Genomic DNA, 23,676 nt, shown 5'->3' with positions numbered 1-23,676 from the left:
TAGTGCTCAACCATGGTGACATGGTTATTCACTGACTGCTCTAGCAAAGGCCAAACATATTTTATGAGGAAAATAATCAACAGGAAACAGAACTTGGTATTGAAACATTCAAGCAGGTGGATTTGAGGAGGAAGACGATACCAACACTCAGGAAACCAGTTATCAAAATGAGGACAAGAATTAGCAGTAGGAGGAAACTGGCTAACTAAACAATACACAACAAGGTAAAAAAAATCTAATACAGAGGACAAAAGAGAAAAAAAGAGTATTGAAATCAACTTCATTTCTAATCATCTGAGCTACTTTGGTTCAGAATAAAGGACAGTATTGAGAGCTGCATCTTTGGGTCACAATGGAAAAAAAAAGTTGACTACTGTTTCAAAGAGAGAGTTTTTCCTTAGTGAACAAGATCTTAAAAAGGTGACCTACCTGACCCCTCATCACAGACATCTGCCTTTCAAAAGTGGCTTTGTCAAATCTTCTGTCAGTCTATCACAAAAAGGAAAGAAAACATTACTACAATTCTAAAAATCAGGATCTTTGAAAAAAAAAAATTGAAAACCAATGAACTCTTCAACTCAGCACATAAGGTCATTAGAAAGCATTCCTAATAGAAAAAAGTAGCATGAAAAGATTATTTTAAATTGATGTATTTTCGTATTCCTCCAGAATGACAATAAACAGTGTAGTTATACTCCAACTTGTTCCAGAAAGGATTTAAAATGACTTTCCAGCCAATGGGTTTAGGCTTTTTAAAAAAGAAAATTGAATCATAGCAGATCACCAAATAGTTATTATAATTCAGAGTAATTTTGTAAAAATTCAACTTTTGAAGCAAACAACTTCTCAAATTATAATGTAATTTCACTTCAAAGAATACTCATAGTGTAACTTCACAAACTTATGCTCCTATAAAGTAAAACTGCTAATTCCTTTTTGTTATGTCAGGTTCTACTGCAAGCAGTGATACCAGAAGCAGTAAACTGCAAATCAACTCTATTAAGAAAATCTCTTTTAAGATTTATTTCATTTTCTGCAATAATTAAAACTAAAAACTTATTTACCTTAAACAGTTCATAAAGATCTTCACATAAATCTTGCACAAAGTTCATGTCAGAAATATGTGGTAGAACCAAATTTCTTATTTCTTCAGAAAAAGGAACTTTTGCTTGAGGAAGCCAAGCCCAGTGAAATGGATCTAAAAAAAAAAGTATCCTTATAGTGAGGGGAAATGGTTTATTTAGACCTAAATTTACCCTGCTTTTCCCCTACAGTTCCTAGGTTAAAAAAAAAGACAAGAGACCTAGAGGGGTGGGATAGGGAGGGTGGGAGGGAGACACAAGAGGGAGGAGATATAGGGATATATGTCTATGTATAGCTGATTCACTTTGTTATAAAGCAGAAACTAACACACCACTGTAAAGCAATTATACTCCAATAAAGATGTTAAAAAAAAAAAAAAGGAGAAAGGAGGTATCAGAGAGAACAATTAGTTTTTGCCATCTAAATTATTCAGATTTCTAAGTTTGGATGGTTAATTCAGATGGTAAAGCACAGTAAGGTATTACCTGAACTGGTTAGGTTTCTGAGTTTTAAATTGGAAACAGTAAGAGTTTTGATAATGAATCTATCTCAAACAGCCCTATATCAAAAAATATATCTGGGGCTTCCCTGGTGGCGCAGTGGTTGAGAGTCCGCCTGCCGATGCAGGGGACACAGGTTCGTGCCCCGGTCTGGGAAGATCCCATATGCCATGGAGCGGCTGGGCCTGTGAGCCATGGCCGCTGAGCCTGCGCGTCCGGAGCCTGTGCTCTGCAACGGGAGAGGCCGCAACAGTGAGAGGCCCGCGTACCGCAAAAAACAAAAAAACATGTATATATATATATATATATATATATATATATATATATATGAATCTCTGGTTCCTGTGTTTGGAAACTGAGGGGTATCTATAATTTGTTCACAGCCCTAGATACCATGGCCGAGGTCTCCCTGCCTTTTCAGCCACAAATTATCAGGAACTGACCACTCATATTTGTATATGTGTGTGTGTATGATGTTCCAAAATTTTAAATCATTACTAGGTAAACAGGTAATTGGCTTTGAGGGATAAAAGATCCATGATTCTGGGCTAACTCTAGTTCTCTTCCGAGAAGACCATTAAATATACACAGTGCCAGGACTAGAAAGGTTTGTAACGTAGTGAGATTGTCTAGATAGGGTACATACTCAGATTCATGCAAGAAAATGTAAGGCTTATGAGAATATGATCACCCACAGAACTCCAGTGGGTACATCCAATGCGAACCTCCAGCTCCTACCATGTAGAAAGCCCTGAGGAAAACACTCTGCCTTTAGAGTCATTCCTTCTGAATTCTCTTTTATCTATCTCTTTGAACACTGTGGGAAGTAGTCCATTCCAAAGAAAGCCTTTCCTGTCTGTGGCCTACATCTCTGAAGCTATGTCCAATTTCCCTTTGACCTTTCCCTGACCAATTATATAAAAGAAAAGCCCTGATTCTATGCCTGCCTTTACTTCCAATCCCTATCCCTCAACTTCTACTATCACCATTCAAACTCTCCCCTAAGATCACCAGTCATCTCATAAGGGTTTCTCCAAAAGCCCATTTTCAGCCCTCGTGCTACTTCGTGTGTCTTTGCAGCAAGCAGCACTGTTCTCTATCATCTCCCTCTGAAATTCTCTTCTATGTGGTTTTGGAGATACCACTCTCTCAAACTTTACCTTCTGTCTTTTAAGCCATTTCTCTTGTTTGCTGGCTTTTCCTCTCATTTTCAATGTCACCATTCCCAGATTCTATACTTAGTCCTTCCTCTCCTTCATCTACTAAATATTCATGAAACATTTATTGAGTACCTATGTACCTCACATTGTCCTAGTGGTGGCATTTGTTCACCATGATTTTCCCAGGTGATAGCAATACCATCACGGCTTCCACTTACCAAGGTGACAGTTTAAAAATGACATCCTCAATACCAATTAATCTTTCAAGTTCTAGACCCTTAATCCCGAACTGTGCGTTTGGTAAAATTTTCCAGGTGTACTATAGGCATCTTAAACTTGACACTTTTAAAATACAATTTGCATATAGATTCCAAACCATTAGAGGAAAAAAAAAAAATAGAACAAAGACATCTCAAGTCAGTTCAACCAAAGATAGGAAGGAAAAAAAGAAAAAATTGAAATTCATGGTAAATAGAAAAAAAAAAAAAGATGGCAGGAAAAGTTCAAACACATCAGTAGTTTATTGAGACAAACTACAGAGTTAAGTGTACCGGTTAAAAGGATCTCAGATTGGGTAAAAAAAAAAAAAAAAAAAATTCAGCTAAGAGCTGTTCATATGTCATATCAAAATAATGAAAGTTGAAAATAAAAGTATAGAATAATACAGGTAAATACTAATAAAAAGAAACGAGGTACAGCAATGTTACAACAGATGAAATAAGAAATGCCAAAAACACTGCGAGGGATAAAGTGGGATATATTTTACACTAATAAAAAGAACAAGCCAACAGCAAGATAAAACGCCAGGCCTTTGTGTGTGAACTACAAAGCAAGAAATGCAAAGAAATGCAAAAAGAAACTGACAAAATTACAATCACAGTGAACTTTGTCTCTCAAAAATTAACAGATCAAGTGGTCAAAAAATATATCAAGAATATGATTTGACTAACAAGCTTTCATTAGTAGACAGACACAGAACTTTGTGCCTAACCGCATTCTTCTCAAATACAGTCCTTCAAACTGGCCATATATCAAGTTACAAAAGAATTACTAAAAAATTTCAAAGAGCAGAATTCACACAGTTAACATTCACAGATCACAAAGCAATAAAACTTGAAAATTACAAGGGACAGTTTTTTTAATCAACTGCCCTAGAAATTTAAAACCAAACAAAATACTTCTAAATTATTCCTGTCAAAAATAAAATCGGAAAGTATGAATATGTAAAAGCAGAACAACAATGCAACACCTAGCCAATCTGTGCTTTAGCCAAATGATACCTAGAAAAAAAATATATAGGGAAATAAAATAGCACGAACACAACAGAAGAAAATAATAATGGAAAACATAAATTATGAAAAAGAAAAAGCAAATAAACAAACTGGAAACCTGATCAATAGAAGGCCAATTATCTGATAAAAGCGAAAAATATATATATATTTATATAATTACGTATATTTGTTTTGTATATTATATTTATATATAATCATATATATTATATATATGGGCCAATGCTTTACAATAGACAATCTTGGGCAAGTCTAGTGAAAAAAAATCCAATAAGCAGTAGGAATTTAAAAGAGGCATAGTCATAGATACAGAGATTATTTTTTAAATTTATTACATATATTTCAAACATACACAAAAATTTTAAAAACTAGTACAATGAATTCCCATATTCTGAATAACCTAATTCAATTATTCCCAAATTTCTTATAAAATTTGTTTCATCTATCCCTGTTTTTCCTCCCCATAAGTATTTTAAAGCAAATTCCATTTCATTTCACCCCTAAATATTTAATATGCACAGAGGGGATTTCTTAAATTATAAGAGAATTCTTTAAAACACTTATACGCATAAATTAACAACTCAAGATAACATGGATAATTTAAAGCAAAATAACAACGTCTAAAACTGGCTCAAGAAGACGTAGAAAACCTGACCATTAACTGTAGAAGAGACTGGTAAGGCAGTTAAGCCACTACTCACTAAAAAAGGGGGAGGTAGGCCTAAATTGTTTTAGAAGTGAATACTACCCAAATATGAAAATAAAATGCTACCAAAATATTAAAATAGATAATTCCCATATTACATACATTTAAAAACTGGAAAGCTATTAAACTTATTTTACAAGGCTAATACAAGCCAAAAAATCAAAATCAGACAGTCATCCAAAAATAAGCAAACAATACATGGCAAGACACACAGAGCGTAGTACACATCTTTGCATCCCCAGTGCCTAGAACTGAGCCCTGATGAATGACTGTATTTCACCCAGTTTTTCCTCTGCTATTGTGATATCCATAAATTTCATTCCCTTCTTACTCTGGAAAAGGGGTAACTATAGAATCTATGGAAAGTTCTAAGTACTCACATGCTCTCCACTCATCAGGATGTTTAAAAGGAAATGCTAGACCATTATCAATTGCAGCTATTTTAATAAGCGTTTCTTTATCATCAGTCCATTTTGTTTCCTGAAGGGCAGAAAAATAGTCTGTTGATAAAAATATTTATATGCATATTTCCAAAAGATAATTTATAACAATTATTGAGGTTTAAAGACATTTTATCTGAAGAGCTTATAAAAGTAAAGTTGCCAGAAGGTACCAATTTACCCTTTAAGGGAAGAGACTGTCTTAAGAATCAGTAAAAACTTCATAATCACTATTTTTTTTAAAATTTGGTATTAGAAATTCATGCATTAATAGTTTCATTTTTTTCCTCTTTGGGGAAGAGGGCTTGGAATTATCAAGACTTTAAAAAGTGTACTTCGGTATAATTTATTGTTAGATACATTGCTTAAATGTATGGTATTTGCAAAATACTGATATTTTTAAGATAACAACTTAAAGTTACCTTATTAAAATCAAGTCTTTCCTACAGTCTCATAGAAACAATTAGTTCAAATACAAAATGCTTCTAAATAAAACTCCTCAATGACCATAGCTAAATATAATAAGGTCCAGTAGAAGGAACTTCAAGATACTCTTGATTACAGAATGTAGGCCATTCCTAACTTCTCCATTCTTCTGTAAGGGAAACGAAGACCTCAGGGACAAGAGACTTTTCATGTTAAACAGTACTTCCTATTATCAAAAAATAGAGGGTTGCCATTAAGTGGCCTAGATAAAATAAGAAGACGTGAAAAAGATAAATTTTAAATTGAAAGTATTAGAATGAAGGTCCAAGTGATATATACCAGGTTTATTCCTGTTAGTTTATATCAAATATCTCGATGAACATGCACAAAACACTTAAGAGCAAAAGAATAAGGTTTTCAGTAAAATCCAACTGCTTAAGATATACCAATAAAATATATTTAGGAATTGTTATAAATATGAATATTTTTATATGTGTATTTTAAAACCCATTTCTGCTATAACTGCCATTTATTTTTATTTCTATCATTTTTTTCTATTTACAACTTTATGAGGCATAATTTACACACGATAAACTTTACATATTAAAGTGTACAATTTGACAAGCACTGACAGATGTGAAACCACCCAGAAGTTTCCTTGTGTCCCTTAGCAGTTCCCTCCCTCCCTCTACCCCACCCCAGGCAACCATGGCCTGCTTTCTGTCCCTAGGGATTAGTTTGAACTTTCTAGATTTTTATATAAAAGGAATCAGACAGTATCTTCCATTTTGTGTAGCTTCTTTCACTTGGCAGGATTTTGAAATTCATTCACATTATTGCGTATATCAAGCTTATTCTTTTTTTATTGCTGAGCAATATGAATATGTAATTTTAAATTTCTTTGATGAACACGGAAAACTACAAACTTTTAAAGTGATGCAACAGCTTTAAGTGATGAGAATACACAGACTGTAAACATTGGAGAAACTTATTTTTAATCAGTTAAAACTTTCTTAAATGTATAAACTGATTTAAACTAGTAAAATTATTCTGAAAATATCTCTCATGTAAATATCTAAAATTTGAACTTGGGTAGTCAAAGTTGATAGGAATGGATCTAAAATCTATCATTCTGATAGTGTTGAGGGTCTTCACAGTCTATTATGTACATGAAAAACAGCTTCTTATAAGCATTAGAAGTATATTTTTTTAAGTTCAATGGCTATAATTCACAGGTAAAGCACATAGGTTCCATTTTATCGGGTAATTCTGTATTACCTAATCCTGAGTCATAAGGCTCAGAAAGAAGTGAATTAGTAAAATATAAACATTTTGGCAAAAAATACTAAAGCCTTTATTACATAAAAGCAAAATAAATATGGTGGTTATATAACAAATTTCCAAAGCCCTAAAAAAAGTACTGAGCTGGGCTTCCCTGGTGGCGCAGTGGTTGAGAGTCCGCCTGCCGATGCAGGGGAACACGGGTTCGTGCCCCGGTCCGGGAAGATCCCCCATGCCGCGGAGCGGCTGGGCGTGAGCCATGGCCGCTGAGCCTGCGTGTCCAGAGCCTGTGCTCCGCAACGGGAGAGGCCACAACAGTGAGAGGCCTGCGCACCGCAAAAAGGAAAAAATAAAGTACTGAGCTGATATCATTCTTCTATACTAATACAACATAAAAAATAAAACTGCACAGAGGTTTTGAAAATAGAATTAAAAATACAATGTAAACAGGTGAAGGAAAGAAAAAAGAGGATAAAAACAGAAAAAGGAGATAAAAACCAAGGATCTATGTGAAGGAGAGGATGTGATGAAAAATAACATCAAGGAATTTTTTACAGAAATTGATAGCATGTGTATGTGTATATACATATATATATTAAAATTTCCTTACCGTAACTTCATCTTCTTGTTTCTGGTTTTCACATCTGATTAACCAATTATCATTTCCCCTGTCTTTCAAAACAAACAAACAAAAAATCTGTTACTTCATTTTTTTATGGATATCATAGTTTAATACCAAGGGGAAAAATTTAGTCATCACTTTTTGAGACCTTTATTTGTTATCTGTAGCATATGGACATATTAAAGTCTCCAATTTAACACATACAGACTAAAAATACTCATAAATGTTACCTAACATTCATTGAGATTTACTCTGTGCCAGACATTGTTGTAAGTGCTTAACATGTATTAGTTCACTGAATTCTTAAAAAAACTCTGTGGTAGGTACAATTACTGTCAAGAACTCTTAAACCAAGGTTATTAAAAAGGATAATTTCTCTTCACCTTGAGAAAAAAAGCATCTACCCCCATTTCCAGGCAAATTCCTGGATAGGCTCTTACCTAATGTCTCTATAGGAGTATTCTAGATTTTACACTAATTTTTAAAAAAATTGAACTATAGTCGATTCGCAATATTGTGTTAGCTTGAGGTGTACAGCACTGATTCAGTTATATATACATATTTTTTTCAGATTATTTTCCATTATAGGTTATTACAAGATATTGAATATAATTCCCTATGCTATACAGTAAATCCTTGTTGCTTATCTGTTTTATGTGTGGTAGTTTGTACCTGTTAATCCCATACTCCTAATTTATCCCTCCTTCCTTCCCTCTCCCCTTGGGTAACCATAAGTTTGTTTTCTATGTCTGTGAGTCTGTTTCATGTGTAGCTTCATTTGTACTATTATTTGGATTCCACATATAAGTGATACAATATTATTTTTGTCTTTCTCTGTATGATTTACTTCACTAAGTATAATATTCTCTGGGTCCATCCATACTGCTGCAAATGGCAATATCTCATTCTTTTTCATGGCTGAGTAATATTCCATTGGATTCTACACTAATTTTAACATTAACTTAAGACCATATGATTTAATAAAGGTAAATCTAAAAAGGTACATAATGCTTCTCCAGAAATTAATATAAATGAGCAAAGATTTTGAACCAGTGGTTCTCAAGCTTCAGGGTGCATGAGAATTACCTGGAGGACTTATTAAAACACAAACTGCTGGCCTCACATTCAGCAGGTCTGGGCTGGGCTCCCAGAAGATGCATTTGTAACAAATTCCCATATAATACTGACCCTGACAGTCCAGGGAACCACTGTCGCAGATTATCTATTATGTTGGCCAAAAAGTTTGTTCGAGTTTTTCCATAAGATGTTACAACATTTCCAATTTCCAGCAGGCTTTGTCCTGTTGCCAAGAAACTCCCCTCTCCTGAGGGGTAGGAACTGATTGCTATCACCTGGGCAGGAGCCTGCTCTGAGTCAGAATATCCAGTACGAGATTAATTCTGCCTGGGAGAGTTGGTACTACACCTCTGTTTTCTAAGGGACGTAAAGAAAAAGTGGCCTCAGGGCTTCCCTGGTGGCGCAGTGGTTGAGAGTCTGCCTGCCGATGCAGGGGGCACGGGTTCCTGCTCCGGTCCGGGTAGATCCCACATGCCACGGAGCAGCTGGGCCCGTGAGCCATGGCTGCTGAGCCTGCGCGTCTGGAGCCTGTGCTCCGCAACGGGAGAGGCCACAGCAGTGTGAGGCCCATGTACCGCAAAAAAAAAAAAAAAAAAGTGGCCTCAAGACTACTGCATCAAAATTTTATGTCTTTGATTTGGATAAACAAGAGTTGAATACAATTTGAAAGTTAACAAGATTTGAGTGAACAAATGAGAGAACTTCAGTACCTGTATTTCTGATGAGGTAATCCAAAATAACTAGTCTTTCAAACTGTGACTGAAATTGTTTTCTAATATTCTCAGGCAAAGGGTCAGCTTCAAATTTCCTAAGCCAATATTCAGCCTCCTTGTAACCTTCAACAAATAACTGAAAGGAACCAATCTATAATTTTAAGAATTATAGTTAGAAAAGAAAATATAAGAACAAAGAGACTACTTTTTAAAGTTCTCAGCAGTATTGTCATAAAATACTTTACATGAACACAATAAGAAAAATCGAAGTTAACACTAATTTAGATAAGCCACATTTATCAAGAAAACTATTTTTATACACTAATTTAAAATAATCACATAAAGAATACATAGCAAATAAAAAATGCTCAATCCTAGACTTTCAAGGAGCATAGCAGCTATTTTAGGATAACTAAAAAACAAAATACACATGTGCCCTTAAGATGATATTCTCAACAAGAATGCTGTTTTCTAAAAATATTCATTAACATGAAGTTAATTTTGAAGACCAAATTTTACACCTATCCTGGTTATTTATTTAATAATAGTATAATTTTATCTTACTGAAAAAATACTTCAGGATTCTTTTTACAACATAAGATACAGAAAATGACTTTATTTTTATAGAAGAATGAATTCTTTGACTATGTAGCTTAAAGATCCTGTCATAAATTTTAAAGAAGTAACCAATGAATCATAACCTCTATAGTGGTTTTTTTAAAAAGTCCTTTCCTTGAAGATATGTCTATTTTATAAAGTTTTCTATCGCTAAAATTACTAGTTGTTAATGTTAAACAAGTTTTTAAAGACAGAAATACAAATTTAAATAGCACAGGACACATAGGTAATGGGTAACGTAGCTGGCCTCATAAATATTTACAAACAAATCACTACAAAGAAAACCTATTTAGGACTCCACGCTTTCACTGCCGAGGGCCCAGGTTGGCTCCCCGGTCCAGGAACTAAGATCCCACATGCTGGGCGGTGCAGCCAAAAAAAAAAAAAAACCTATCACTTATCTTAACACTTTATGTTCTTGTTGGCATGAAATTTTAATGATTTCCTAAATGTTTTCTCTAAAGCACTCATAATGAAGTCCTAGTAGTCATAAATACAGAAATAATATCCTTCTTTAGTCACACCTATTTCAGCATATGCAAGGAGTAACAGGCCTTGTAAAGTTTTTCAAAACTTCCTGCTTACTTGGAGAACAATACTAAAGACAAGTTAGGATAACCATGCATTTCTACTCAAATTCTTTTATATAGATAAATGCATAGCAACAACAAAACAACAAAATTGCAGGTTAAATATAATTTAAAAATAATAATAATAAAGCCTACTGCTTTTTCTAGAATGTTTTTCCCATTAACCCTCCCTACCCTTGCTTAGCTAGTTGCTAATCATCCCTTAGGTTTATTTAAAAGTGATAAGAAAAAACAAAATCTAGTATGTATTGAGTAAACTCGGCTACTATCGTTTACTATGTGCCAGGTACTGTACAAGTACTTGACATATATTTTTCCATTTTATTCTCACAACCCTAAGAGGTAGTTTTTTATTAGCCTCGTTTTACAGAAACTGGGGCTTGGAGAGTAAGGGACTTGCCCGAGGTCTCAGAGCTAACTGGTGGAGAGGGTTGGAATAAAACCTAGGCCTAATTCTCAGCCTGCACTTTCAGCCATTACTTTATAAAGCCTTAGGTGCAGCCTCCTCTTGGCAATTCCCTAGCCCTCCAAAGTGGGTTAAATATCCCTCCTCTACCCTCTCTGAGCTCCCTGCACTTAACCATCCTCAGCAGCTTTATCACATTGCGTTGAGACTGCTTGTTACTATAAGCTGTTGAAGATGAGAAAACCGGTTTTACTAATATATATCCACAGTCCACAGCACAGTGCCTAGCGCACAGAGCTCAAGTAATATGTGATGAACTTCGCCCCAAATAAAGCGCATCGCAGTAACTTACCTTAGGAGGAAGTCCTATCCGATGAAATTTTCTACCTACTTTTGGCACTTTCTCTAAAGCATACTTTTTGCCTCTAGATTTTGCACGGTCAATTGCACTGTAGTTAAATGTCTTACTGACGAGCCAAACCACCTAGAGACGTACAGTTAAAAAAAATGGCTATTAGAATTTGCATTATAGTATTTCTATTCACATACACCATGGAACTCACTCTAATGCTGTAAATTAGCAAAGTTTAACACTATACTAAATGCTCCTGAGAATCTAAAATAGAAAGGCTAAGGGATTTGGCAAAGTTGGTTAAATGGCACACATGTATTTCTTTCTGAGAGAGGCAGCTAAAATTGGCCAGTGGAAGAAAGAAGTAATAGTCTTGAAATGTAGAATTAGGAATGAACATTTCCAGTAGAACTTCAAGTAAAAATGTATAAAGGTCAGAAAGAAAAAGATAGCAGTCTTCTGAGCGTATCAGTTATCTCTACCTTCAAAAGAATTTCTAGATTTTTTTCTGCTTTCTAAATGCTAGTTCTTTCTCCTCTTTTCGTCAGCATCATCTCAGCTCACCTGAGCAAGAGATACTCCCTTGGATACTTTGTGGATCTACACTAGAATCAATTTACTAGTCATTTGTGACTCTGGATTACAAAAAAAGGGGCTCAAGTTTAGGCTCTGGAATTACGAATAATACTAAAGTGTTCACAGAGAAGTGGGCTGTAAATTAGAAGGACATGATTAGAAGGACAATTTCTGCTTTACCCTTGTTTTTGGTACAATGCCCAGATGAAGCTTTTCATCCACAAGGGAGGCACCAGCTTCGGAAAGGTATCCCTGATTAGGAAGCAGGCAGCCTCTGCCAAAGCAGCAAGGGCAGCAGACCTTATGAACATATTTGGTCCATTTTGGATTCAGGTGACCATAAGGCTCTTCCGATTTGGGTTTAAACACACCAATAATGTTCTATAGGGGAAAAAAAAAGTAGAAATTTTATTAGACTTTTAAGACAGAGAGATAATAATCCATAAAACGCATTCTGATCATTTTCTACTTCTTTCCACCACAAATTTGGGCATCACTCTTAACTATTAAGAGGTTTAATACCAATAACAGTTTTATACGCACTCTCATTCAACAATCTAAAATCAATAATCCTTTGGGCTAATGGTTTTCAAACCTTGCTCTGAGAAATTCTAGGGAAGGTGAGAGAAGAGGGGAGGGCAGGGCTCTAAGACCCCATCCACTGATTTCACCCATTTTATGTACTGGACTTCCTAGTTAAGAAGGGGTTCCACTGATTTTAAAATGTTTGAAAACCACTGACCTAGGTCAAACAGTGTTATTATTCAATATCTATTAAATACCCAAATTCTATGTTTATTTATTGTCTACTTTCCCAGTAGATGTGTATTCTAAAAGGGCAGGCACTTTCTCTGTTAGGGCTATATCCTAAGTACTGTGTACCTGGTACACAGTAGACATTCAAGCATCTGTTAAATGAATAAATCCAATGACAAAAAGTCATCTCTAAGATACAAAGGAAATGATAGGATATAGTGACATCTATGCTGCCAGATTCTCCTACCTTAAATCTTTTTTCAGTTATTTCTTTATGAACCAATTTTTTTTTTTTTTTTTTTTTTTTTTTTTTTTTGCGGTACGTGGGCCTCTCACTGTTGTGGCCTCTCCCGTTGCGGAGCACAGGCTCCGGACGCGCAGGCTCAGCGGCCATGGCTCACGGGCCCGGCCGCTCCGCGGCATGTGGGATCCTCCCGGACCGGGCACGAACCCGCCTCCCCTGCATAGGCAGGCGGACCCCCAACCACTGCGCCACTAGGGAAGCCCTGAACCAATTTTTAAATAAATTCTCTCCTCTTAAAAAAAATTGCTCATGGATGTCTAAAAGTCTATAATCATTATTACTGGTCTGATAAAATACATTAATATTAAATTTAGAAGCTGAATTATCCTTAGACAAGAAATAAAAATCTTACTATAAGTATATAACTGTTTTATAATGCAATAAAGTCTGAGTCACTAATAAAAAAGTCAAGAACAAATTAAGAAATCAAGCTTGGAATAAAGATAGAGAGATTGACATTACCTACATATATATATTTAAATCTCAAAAAAGCCTATGTTTTAAAATATAACTTCAGTCTTTGCAAAAAATATTTGGGTGGAATTATAATCTCTTTTCCTCCTGAAAAAGAGAACTGCTGGCTATGCATCACTCCGAAAACTTTTAGAAATAATACAGATTTCTGAAAAATTCTAGACTAAGTGGAACAAAGTCCCATATCAACTTCTCTTTTCTGCCTTAGAATTATACTTTGGTTCATTTCACTTTGTCACATTCCAATGCCTTCAAACTTCAGACTGCCCAGGCTCCTTCTCTGGTACAATGCTGGAAAAAATATTCCGAGGGTAAAATAAAACTCTGCTTGGTTACTGTACGGTAAGGACTTGTGAATATAAACCCAACGAATCTACAGCTAAATGTGAATATTCAATAAATACTTGAAACCAAATATTAAAATAATAAAACAGGGGCTTCCCTGGTGGTGCAGTGATTGAGAGTCCGCCTGCCGATGCAGGGGACACGGGTTCGTGCCCTGGTCCGGGAAGATCCCACATGCCGTGGAGCGGCTGGGTCCGTGAGCGGCTGGGTCCGTGAGCCTGTGAGCCATGGCCGCTGAGCCTGCACGTCCGGAGCCTGTGCTCCGCAACGGGAGAGGCCACAACAGTGAGAGGCCCGCGTACCGCAAAAAAATAAATAAATAAAATAATAATAATAATACAGAAAACTATGGCTTAAAATGAATAGCTCAATTTTTAAGCAGTAGAGCGCTTTAGTTAATGGTAAACTGACCTTTATTTCTGAAAAGAAGGTGTAATCAGATTTATTAGGAAAATATCTTCAGAAACTCACAGTGACTTCACACATTTAAATTAGTGTTTTCCAAAATGTCTGTTATATATAGTAGGTCTGTGAAATTCTCACCCTCTTAGGATCCTTCACGAAGTAACTTCCACTTGAACCTTGAGAGATTCTTTCTGGATAAACTCCAAATTCTATTGCTTGCTCTGCTTTCAATATAACATCAGCAAATTCTGGATCATCCAAGAATGTATTCAACTCTGAAGAACCAACAATTATTGCATTAAGAAAAATCGACGTTAAATAGAATGCTAAGAAGAAGAAAGACCAGCTCTGAGAATGCTCACAATATGGACCTGTAATACTGGATTAGATTATTAGCACTAAAACATTTAGGTACAGAAAAATGTAATTAAGTATTGTTTGGGCTGGTTTGATGCTTTTTTTTTTTTTTTCCTCTAACCCCACTTCAGGCTATGACACGTGAAAAACAAGATCTCCTATACTGAAATAATCACACTAATGCCTTGTGTTAACTTGAACTCCTCACTCCCAGTGTTTTTGTTCTTCATCCCACCTCAGCCTCCGACTGCAGTCATACCTCAGATCTGTCATCACTAATACCTGCAATCTCTCCCTACTTTTCACTTTAGGCATCTTTTATTTTTCCTAGTTCACTCCCTCTGGCACCCTGAGTCCAAAAATTCTTCCATCCCACTAGGACGTTCAAAGCACCGATCTACCATATACTGTTCAAGGGTCTTCACCCACTTTGTGTCCCTACTTCCCTCCTTGGCCAGCATAAATTATGGTTAATCATCAAAAAATCACTCTCTTCCTCCCACCCCTCATCATGGTTACCTGGAAAAATCCCAATCCTGGATAAACCCAACTGTCTGCCTATGACTATGCCTATGCCTGGACAGCTAAACTTGACTAGATAAACACAATGCCTGGTGTCTCCCCTTAAATTCATCACCACAGTCCTCAGGTGGACCCTTCATGTTGCCGTGGGAGCATACTACATTCCTGTTAAAGACTCAATGCTTGTGTCCCTCAAAACACTCAAAGCCTTGACCCCTAATGTGATCATACAGGGAGTGGGGTTTTTGGTAGGTAATTAGGTTTAGATGAGGGTGGGGACCCCATGATGGGATTAGGCCAGGTGAGGACACAGTGAGAAGGTTACCATCTGCAAGCCAAGAAGAAAGCCCTTAGCAAGAACCTGATCATGCTGGCACCCTGATCTTGGATTTCCCAGCCTCTAGAACTGTGAGAAATAAATATCTGTTGTTTAAGCCACTCCAGCTAGGGTATGTCATTATAACAGCCTAAACTAGGATGACTCCCCTAATACACAGACTCTCCCACTCTTCTGGACAACTATCTCATACCCTCCCCTCTCCTCAAATTCCCAGCACCTCTTTCCTCTCAGCAGATGATCTTCCTATTTCAAGAAGAAAAGAGAAGCAAGCAGAAAAAACTATCATCAGCCCTCAGCACCATATCTACCCAGCCACAACCTCTGCCTCCTGCCTACTACTATAGATGGATGATCCAAGCTCTAAGATCAACTCCTCCGCTTTGTATACTAGACCTATCTCTTCCTGACTACTCCAGGACATTTCTTCTGCAATTCTTTCCTGTATCAATATTTCCCTCTCTATTGGATCATTTCTACCACCATACAAAGCATGGTGTAATTTTTCTCATCTTAAATCTCTCTTAGCCTCCAAAGTCCCCCAGACACCCCCTCATTTCTTTGCTCCCTTTTATAGCAGAAGACTTCTATAATTATATTTACCATCTCCAATTTTTCTTCTCCCACTCTCTTTTGAACCCATTTCAATCACGCTTCTGACCTGACCACTCCATTGATATAATTTTTGTCAGGGTCCATAGTAACATCCACATTGCTAAACCCAACCTCAGAACTGATCTTCCTTGACCAACACCATCGTTTCACCCTGTCGGTCACTCCCTCCTCCTGAAAACACTTTCTTCACTTGGCTTCCAAGACGCCACTTCTCCAAGTTGTCCTTCCATTTCATTAGTTCCTCTTTTTCAGTCTTCTGTGGGCTCATTTTCATCTCCCTGATCACTTAACTTTGGAATGCCCAGGTTCAGTTCATGGCCCTCTTCTCTCCCTCATCAGCACTGATGGCTCCCTGATTTATATCTCAAGCCTGGACTTCTGCCCTGAACCCCAGACTATTATACTCAGCTTCTCCATTTGGATGTTTAGTAGACAGTTCAAACTTTACTGCCTCAAACTCAATTCTTCATTTCCTCTCAACTGCTTCACTCCCAGTATTCCCTGTGTTAGTTACTGGCAACTCCAAATCTTCTAGGCGCTCTTGCAAAAAACCTTGGAATCATCCATGATCTCACACCCTCACCCCCCCACAGCCAACAGCAAGCTGTGTAGCTCTACCTTAAATGAATATCCAGAACCTAACCACCTCTTACCACCTCCATTCCTTCCATGTGATTCAAGTCACTATCAACTCTAGCCTAGATTGTTACAAGAGTCTCCTAACTGATCTCTCTACACTCAACAGTGAAGGTATGGTAATCCTTTTCAAACGTAAGTCAGGGAATTCCCTGGTGGTCCAGTGGTTAGGACTCAGCACTTTCACTCACAGGGCCGCCCAGTGGTTCTCCATCTCACTTGAAGAAAAACTCTAAATTCTTATATTGGCCCCCAAGACCCTACCCAATCTCCCCTAACCTCCACTTTATTTTTCTGGTTAGCACTTATCACCTAACATATTATATAACTTATTTATTTTGTGAGCTCCAAGAAGACAAGGATTCTCTCACTGCTATATACCCAGAACTTTTATAGTTCCTGGAACATAAAAGGCATTCAATAAACACTTGCAGAGTTAATCATTTAAAGTGGTAATTGATCATTTAAAGTGGTAGACAAGCCAAAAATTATTCACATTTTACTCTGAAAGGCATTTAAGTGCTATTCACGTCAATCTTACGAAAATTCAAACTATAAACTTTCCTTAATTTAAAATTTTCCTTAATTCAGACATAAACAAAACAATTATTTACTAATTTCTAAAAGTTTATGCTGAGAAAAAATACTACAAAAAGGGCCCTTGGGCATATTTAACCTACTTAAAAGAATAAATAATCCAAGTACCTTAGTCATGTCTATACAATTGATATACTATTTCCAGATCTATTCCATGAAAATTCTTAAGAATGAAGGGAGAAACTTTGTCTTTCTTGTTCACTGTGCATCCCTAGCACCTGGAAGAGGGATTGGCATTTAGTGGGTTCTTCATAAGCATTTAAATGAATAAATGAAGTATTATTTGTGTGGCAGAATATGCCAATAATAATTATCATTAGTCAAATGATGTTTCTTCTAGATCAGGGCTCTTAACAAGAAAGAACTTGAAAAGCTATTTATTTCAACTTTGCTCACAGTACTGATGTACTTTCCATAATACATCACCAGCAGGTGGTCTCTGGACCAATGTTTAAACACTTTCAAAGACAGATCACTCCTTTTTCCATACTTTTTGTGTTTGTTTGAAAACAAATATAAACTTCTTTCTTTTTCAGAAATAGGTTTCCTGTAGTTTCACCCAATGTCCCAGACCTGCCACCTGGAGCAAAACAAAAGTCTACTTATTCCTCTCTTCCCAGGGATAGCCCTTCAAATAGCTGAAGATCATTTCATGCTCCCCTAAGTCTCCTCTATTCTCTGCCTCCTTCCATATGGAAGTATTTTCAGGCTTTTCAGCATCCGAGTTGCCCTCCTGTTTCATGCTTCAGTTTTCAATGTGCCACTTTAAAATATGGTCTCCAGAATCAAGCAACCCATTGCAGAGAATAGAGATATCTCTCAGTCTTGACACTATACCAAAATAAGAAGCACTCAAGTATTACAATCGTTGTTTAGGAGTCCTGTCATACTAATTCATGTTGAAATGGCTAAACTCTTGGACCCCTTTTGGTCTCTCCCATCCTGTACTTGAGCAATTCTTTTGGAAACTATGTGCAGACTTTGACATTACTATTAGATGTTATCAAATTGCTTTATGGGTTAAGCTTTATGAGTTCATCATAGAACCTGCCTTTGTTACTCTCATGGAGCCCAGGATCATACTCTGAATACTTAATAATTCAGCTTCAAGCAAAATCAGATCAGAATGATTCCTAAAAAATCAGCCTGGATGTTCTCAATCTCTTTTTCTTTAACTTGTCCCTTTAATGAGCAACTCTTTTGGAGACAAATGAGATTATCTCCCTACATGAAAACTGGCATTCTTTGAAAATGGTCTGGATTTACCATCACAATCCAGAAAGGCACTTAAAAGACAACTGGCCCTACCTAACTACTGCCAGGAAAAAAAAAAAAAAAAAAAAGACTATATATCAACTATTCTAAAAATCAAAGTAATTACTTTTTAGTAATTTTTCTGATTCATAAGTCACAATTACATTCTACAACTTTCTTCATTTTATTTACCTAAATGTGTATTTAGCAATGAGTTTAACTTGGAGAACACACCCTAAAGTTACACTTCAAGATAAATGTGCCATGGAGATTTGGTTTGAAGGTTTGTTGTCATTGTTTGGTTTGATTTTTAATAGCTGAGGGCTTAATTAGCTATATCTTCTTTAAATTTTGTTCAGTTAAAATTACTTTCTCCCTTTTAAGAAATAAACTATGAGATTTTTATTTGTCCCTGTATCAAAAAATATTCCAATTTTCTGAGGAGCATGTGAGTTCTATCTCTGTATACTCTCTTTGGCACTCCTCCAAGAAGCAGTGGCCTTCTAGTCAAGTTCCAGTCCTATTCAAACTCCACACTTTTCACAAGGCATCCAGCCCACCCTCCGAACCTTTGTCCATGCTGTTCTGATGTACATGCCAAGTTTCCTTTCTATGGCTAATTCTTATCCATCCTTCGACTTCATCTGACCACCTTGCAATGCTATAACAAAGTGATCTATGTTCCAGGAGGGCAGAGAGCTTTGTTTTGTCCTGTGATATATGCCAAATGCTTAAAACTGTACCTGGCACATGGTAAACCCTCAATAAATTTGCGAATTAATTATTAACAAACCTTTAACCACACTTAAGGGTTACAGCTGATCCTCTGATAAGCAGAAATTGAAAATGGATTAAGAGAACCCCTTGTATAACCTCTTATATTTAGTTTTATATAAGTGTGCATGGTAACTTATCAAGCTCTCATTTTAAATAAATAAATCAAAATGAACTCTTCCTCACCTAAGGGTTGGGAATATATCTTACCCATTGGCCAGAATATTTTCTAAAAAGAAAAGTAGCTGGCTCACAAGTTTGGCGATCTGACCCAAACTGGAACCCTCAGGGGTTCCAGTGCTATTCATCCTCAAGTCTCAAATCGGATGCTATTTCCTCTGCTAAATCTTCCCTGGCCCCTAAATCCAGGGTATGGCTCTATGGAAGCCTTGGCTTTCCCCATCCAAGCACATATATCCTCTGTTAGAACTGTTTGTTTTAAGTGACTCTTTCCTTCATGAGGTTATAAGGTTGCATGGGGACAAGGCTCGTGACTGGACATCCATTTGATATCTGGCCACCACTGTTTCCCCAAGGCCTCAATTTCTACTGGCACCCTACAGACACTGAAACATTTGCTGAATGATGGATCTTTGCAATAAATGGAAAACGAGAATAAGTGTATTCTAATTATTGGTTGAGGAATAATCTCCAACACACTGCTGCTCACTCCCTTTCAAAAGTTCAGCTTTGGAGGATTGTCAAGATCCTCGGGATATCCACTCTTCTAATACCTTCCTCTAAATTAAGCCAGACTATCAGGATCTCGAATCTAGACCCAGCAATACTGATAACACCACCCACTAGAATTACTTCTACTGAAATGAACTTCAGGGAAGTTGTAAGCAACACTCCTGTGAAAGTCATCACTTTTATTACCAAGATATTACTCAGCATGTAATCTCTTCTCCAAGAGAATACATGACAGTTTATCCTTTGCCAGTTTTGTTTTGGTTCAAATAACTAGTCTGTTTTAACTTTATGGACAGAGTGATTGTGTTTCTCTCAAGTTGGCTGCTCGGTAATCTTAAATATCAAATTTGTGGGCTGCCTGTATCGAGTGTGTGATGTTAATTTTGTGTACTCTTATTCCGGCCCCCATCTTATTTATTTCATTGCTCTTATTTTCCATTCTCATATTTCTTCCTTACTTTTAAATGATTTTATTTTGTTCGTACATTTATAAGCCACCATGAATCATTAAATGGCTTATAAACACACACTTTCTTTTACTTTAGAAGCTCTTTGCGAATTCTAACACCATTCTCTAATTGCCAGGCTCTCCAACAAAATTGATAAGTGCCTCTGGTTTATATTAACTGGGACCTTCACTTCACCTCTCTGTGCTTCCTTAAAATGAAAATAAATAAAAAATAGTGCTCACATCCATAGGGTTCGTTTTAAATTAATATATGTGAAGCACAGAGAACTATGCCCTCTGCATGTACTAACAGTTTTGTGGGTATTAACTATTATCATCTTTACTACTCTTCAACTCACTGATTAAAATGACAACTGGAACAAGGAATGCCACTAATCCTTTTGACATTGATCCCACAACACTATGTTTATGCTGGTTCTAGACTTTGTCACATGTCTTGTTCAAGTAAAGATAACAGACATATGACATTCTTCCACTGGGTAAAGTACATAAAGCTCCTGTTTACATAAAATAGTTAAGTATCATAAATGATGTTAATATTAATCTAAAGGCAAGAATATCTTGGAACTAGAGAGGTGGCTTCATGGAAATTGGATGGTAAAGGACAAAGCAAGTTAATGGACTCAAAAAATAACTAAACTTAATCATCTAGTTAAATTAATCATGAACTTTCTAGGAAAATGGTTTGAAATTTTAAAAATAGTTTTTACAGTTCAAAACTGTTTTTAAATCCATTAAAAATAAGACCTCCATAATAAGTAAACAAAAGTTAACAATTATTTTATAACACTTGGGGATCTACAGCAAAATGGAAAAACTGTAGGACATGAAAAAACTAGGTTCAGTCTGGCTTTTCCACTTCCTGGACCTTGACCTTGGCTTACCTCTGAAGTTCTATCAACTACTAGTTATTACAGTTTTCATTCATTTTCAGTCTTCACACTCAGGATGGGGGTAAATAACTAACTTGCTGTGCTATTGTGAGAATTAATGAAATATACAAAAAAAAAGATCTTAGCAAACTGTAAACTGATATAAGTAAGTTACTGCCATTCAAAAGATTGGAATTCTCTTTAATAATCCATTTGTATTCAAATATTATACTCTATCTCCACTTTGACTTTCTCTAGCCTTAATATCATTTGTTTACAAAACCTCAGCTTCATAGAATAAATGCATTTGTAAGGTTTTAGGCTCTTTTAAAATCTAGCTACACAGGTAACTTTGGGTAGAAAAAGGCAAGCTAGCCGCACAAATCTTAGTTACTTCACAGACCGGTTTCTAGGTAATATATACCCATATTATCAATGTAGCTGGGTGAATGTGGATCCATTTGTGATTTGATTGCAAATACATATTTGTTTGTTCTGTTAAATGTTGTACTGTCAGTGCATCCAAAAGCTAACAGAATGGTAGCTAGCCGATCTGTATATTTAACAGGTTTGTTAAAGCTTTATTCATTAAAGTCTGCTTCCCTTGGGCTGCTCTGATTTATTTACTCTAGAATATTTGACCATAAATTCAACTACAACTAGAATAACCTACTCTATCTAGAATTCTTTAAATTGTAGAAGCCCCATTACTGTACTAATAGCAGGACATGTAAAATCTAACCACTCCAGAAAAACTTAAGCAGCATTAATGAAAACTACATTTTCTGTGCCTTTTCTTTAAGCTCACAGGTGGAATGAAACTCCAGGCACAATGCACACATCTCATCATTTAAACCATCCTTACCACCAGCAAGTAGGTGTTATCATGGCCATTTTACAAACTAGCCTGTCTCAGCTCTACCTAGGACTCTTACAAGCCTATTCTATTTTACTATCAAATTAGCCTTATTCGGCTCGATCATGGCAAAAAATTCGATTTATCAATAAATATCAATGCCTGCAGTCGCATACCTTTCAACATCATTTCAATTATCCTCTCTTTCACCTGAGGCTGTCAGTCTGCTTAACAGTGAAAAATTTTTTTCTTTTTTTTTTAAAGTATAAAAATAGAAATGACTCAAGAAAGGAAACTTTGCAAGAGAGAGAGCAGGTACAGAAATTCAACTGCTTCTGCGCCCTCTGGCTAATGTTACAGTAACAATATTTAACTTCAAAAGTTTTTGAAACGTGTCCCAGAGGCAACCGGATATTCTTGCTCTCTATCTCTCGGCTGTCATCCACCTTGCAAATTCACCAACTCTCCTGGTAGCTCAGGGTTCTTAACCCCAAACTCAAGTCCGAACTTGAGCAAACAACTTACGTCATTTTACAGTGTTAACTTTTCCTGTCTGATTACAAAAGTTTAGGCTCACTCTTAGGGGAGGCCTCAAGGATCAGTGTTTAATGACAACCCCAGGCCTCAGGTGAAGCAGCCTATAGCCCCTGGAAAAGGTGCGAGTAAACGGGGGAGCAGGAAAGAAAGGCGAAGAGCCTTTCCTACTAGGCAAGGGCTAGCGGGAGACAGCGAAAGAAGCCGGGGGTAGGGACCCAAGGAGGGGCTTGAATGGGGGGCTGAGCGGCGGCGGCGACAGGCGCACTGGCAGGGCGCCGGGGAAGGGAAAAGCCGGATCGCACCTGAACCCACGGGGTGGTTCCGGTCCAGGTTGGTGGGCGAGCTCCGCAGGCACCCCAAACTCAGGGAAGAGAAGAAAGACGCATCCCTGGGCAGGAGCAGCAGTTCCCGGTCACTGGCCTGGTTAGGGGAGGCCGCGCCCTCCTCCCCGACAGCTTTCTCCAGCCGCACGGCGCCCCCCGGAGCGCCCTTCTGCGGCTGGGCCCAGGCGATCCGCGGCAGCAGCGGCTCCCGCTCTTCGTCCTCCTCGTCCTCCTCCTCCAGGTTCCCGCCGCCCGCGGACGCCTGCCGCCGGGGCTCGGAGGGCTCCGCCATGGCCTCCCTCTGTGCCTTCCGCGCTGAGACCGACTCAGAGAGGCGAGGCGTCCGGATCTGGCCTCGGCATCGCGGGGAACCGGCGCCGCTGGGTCTGACCGAAAGCACCTCTCTAGTGTGTGGTCCCGCTCGGCGCCCGCCCGGCGGTTGCCCCGCCCCGCCGCCGGCCGAGTCCCACCTCCCGCCCGTCCCGCGCCTGCGCGGAAGGGCCGGGGCGGCTGAGATTGGGGGGGGAGCGCGGCGCGCGGGGGGGGGTGGGGCGGGGCGGAGCGCGGCGCGCGGGGCGGGGCCGCCACTTGCCTCCTAGGGGCCGGGAAGACGCCGGGAGGGGCTGACTTTACTCCTCATTGAGCGAAGGGGTCGAAGTTAACTTACTTCTGCAGAGGTGCCCCTCTCCAGCCCCAATCGGCCTCTCCCTC

General features: G+C 37.7%; 1 protein-coding gene across 7 annotated transcripts in view; it reads right to left on the bottom strand.

Annotated features, from left to right (window-relative positions):
• PI4K2B (phosphatidylinositol 4-kinase type 2 beta) overlaps positions 1-23,426 on the bottom strand; it is a 33,684-nt gene extending 10,258 nt beyond the window's left edge. For 3 of the 7 annotated variants that reach the window (XM_032633157.1, XM_032633154.1, XM_032633156.1), the window contains exons 1-7: positions 22,945-23,396; positions 14,262-14,398; positions 12,020-12,220; positions 11,264-11,395; positions 9,295-9,448; positions 7,496-7,557; positions 5,119-5,218 (exon numbers count right to left, since the gene is read on the bottom strand). In XM_032633157.1, the coding sequence (XP_032489048.1) occupies positions 5,119-5,218; positions 7,496-7,557; positions 9,295-9,448; positions 11,264-11,395; positions 12,020-12,220; positions 14,262-14,398; positions 22,945-23,257 (1,099 nt within the window). In that variant the 5' untranslated portion in view covers positions 23,258-23,396. Of the gene's footprint in view, positions 1-429; positions 490-1,064; positions 1,199-5,118; positions 5,219-7,495; positions 7,558-9,294; positions 9,449-11,263; positions 11,396-12,019; positions 12,221-14,261; positions 14,399-22,944 lie in introns of all 7 variants that reach the window. The other 4 variants (XR_004350059.1, XR_004350058.1, XM_032633152.1 and 1 more) reach the window with 3 other exon arrangements.
• Between the last annotated feature and the right edge of the window lie 250 nt (positions 23,427-23,676).

Source organism: Phocoena sinus, chromosome 5 (assembly GCF_008692025.1).
Source record: "Phocoena sinus isolate mPhoSin1 chromosome 5, mPhoSin1.pri, whole genome shotgun sequence".
Lineage (NCBI taxonomy): Eukaryota > Metazoa > Chordata > Mammalia > Artiodactyla > Phocoenidae > Phocoena > Phocoena sinus.
Note: the sequence above shows the minus strand (reverse complement) of the source record. Positions and strands in the feature narration are given on the sequence as shown.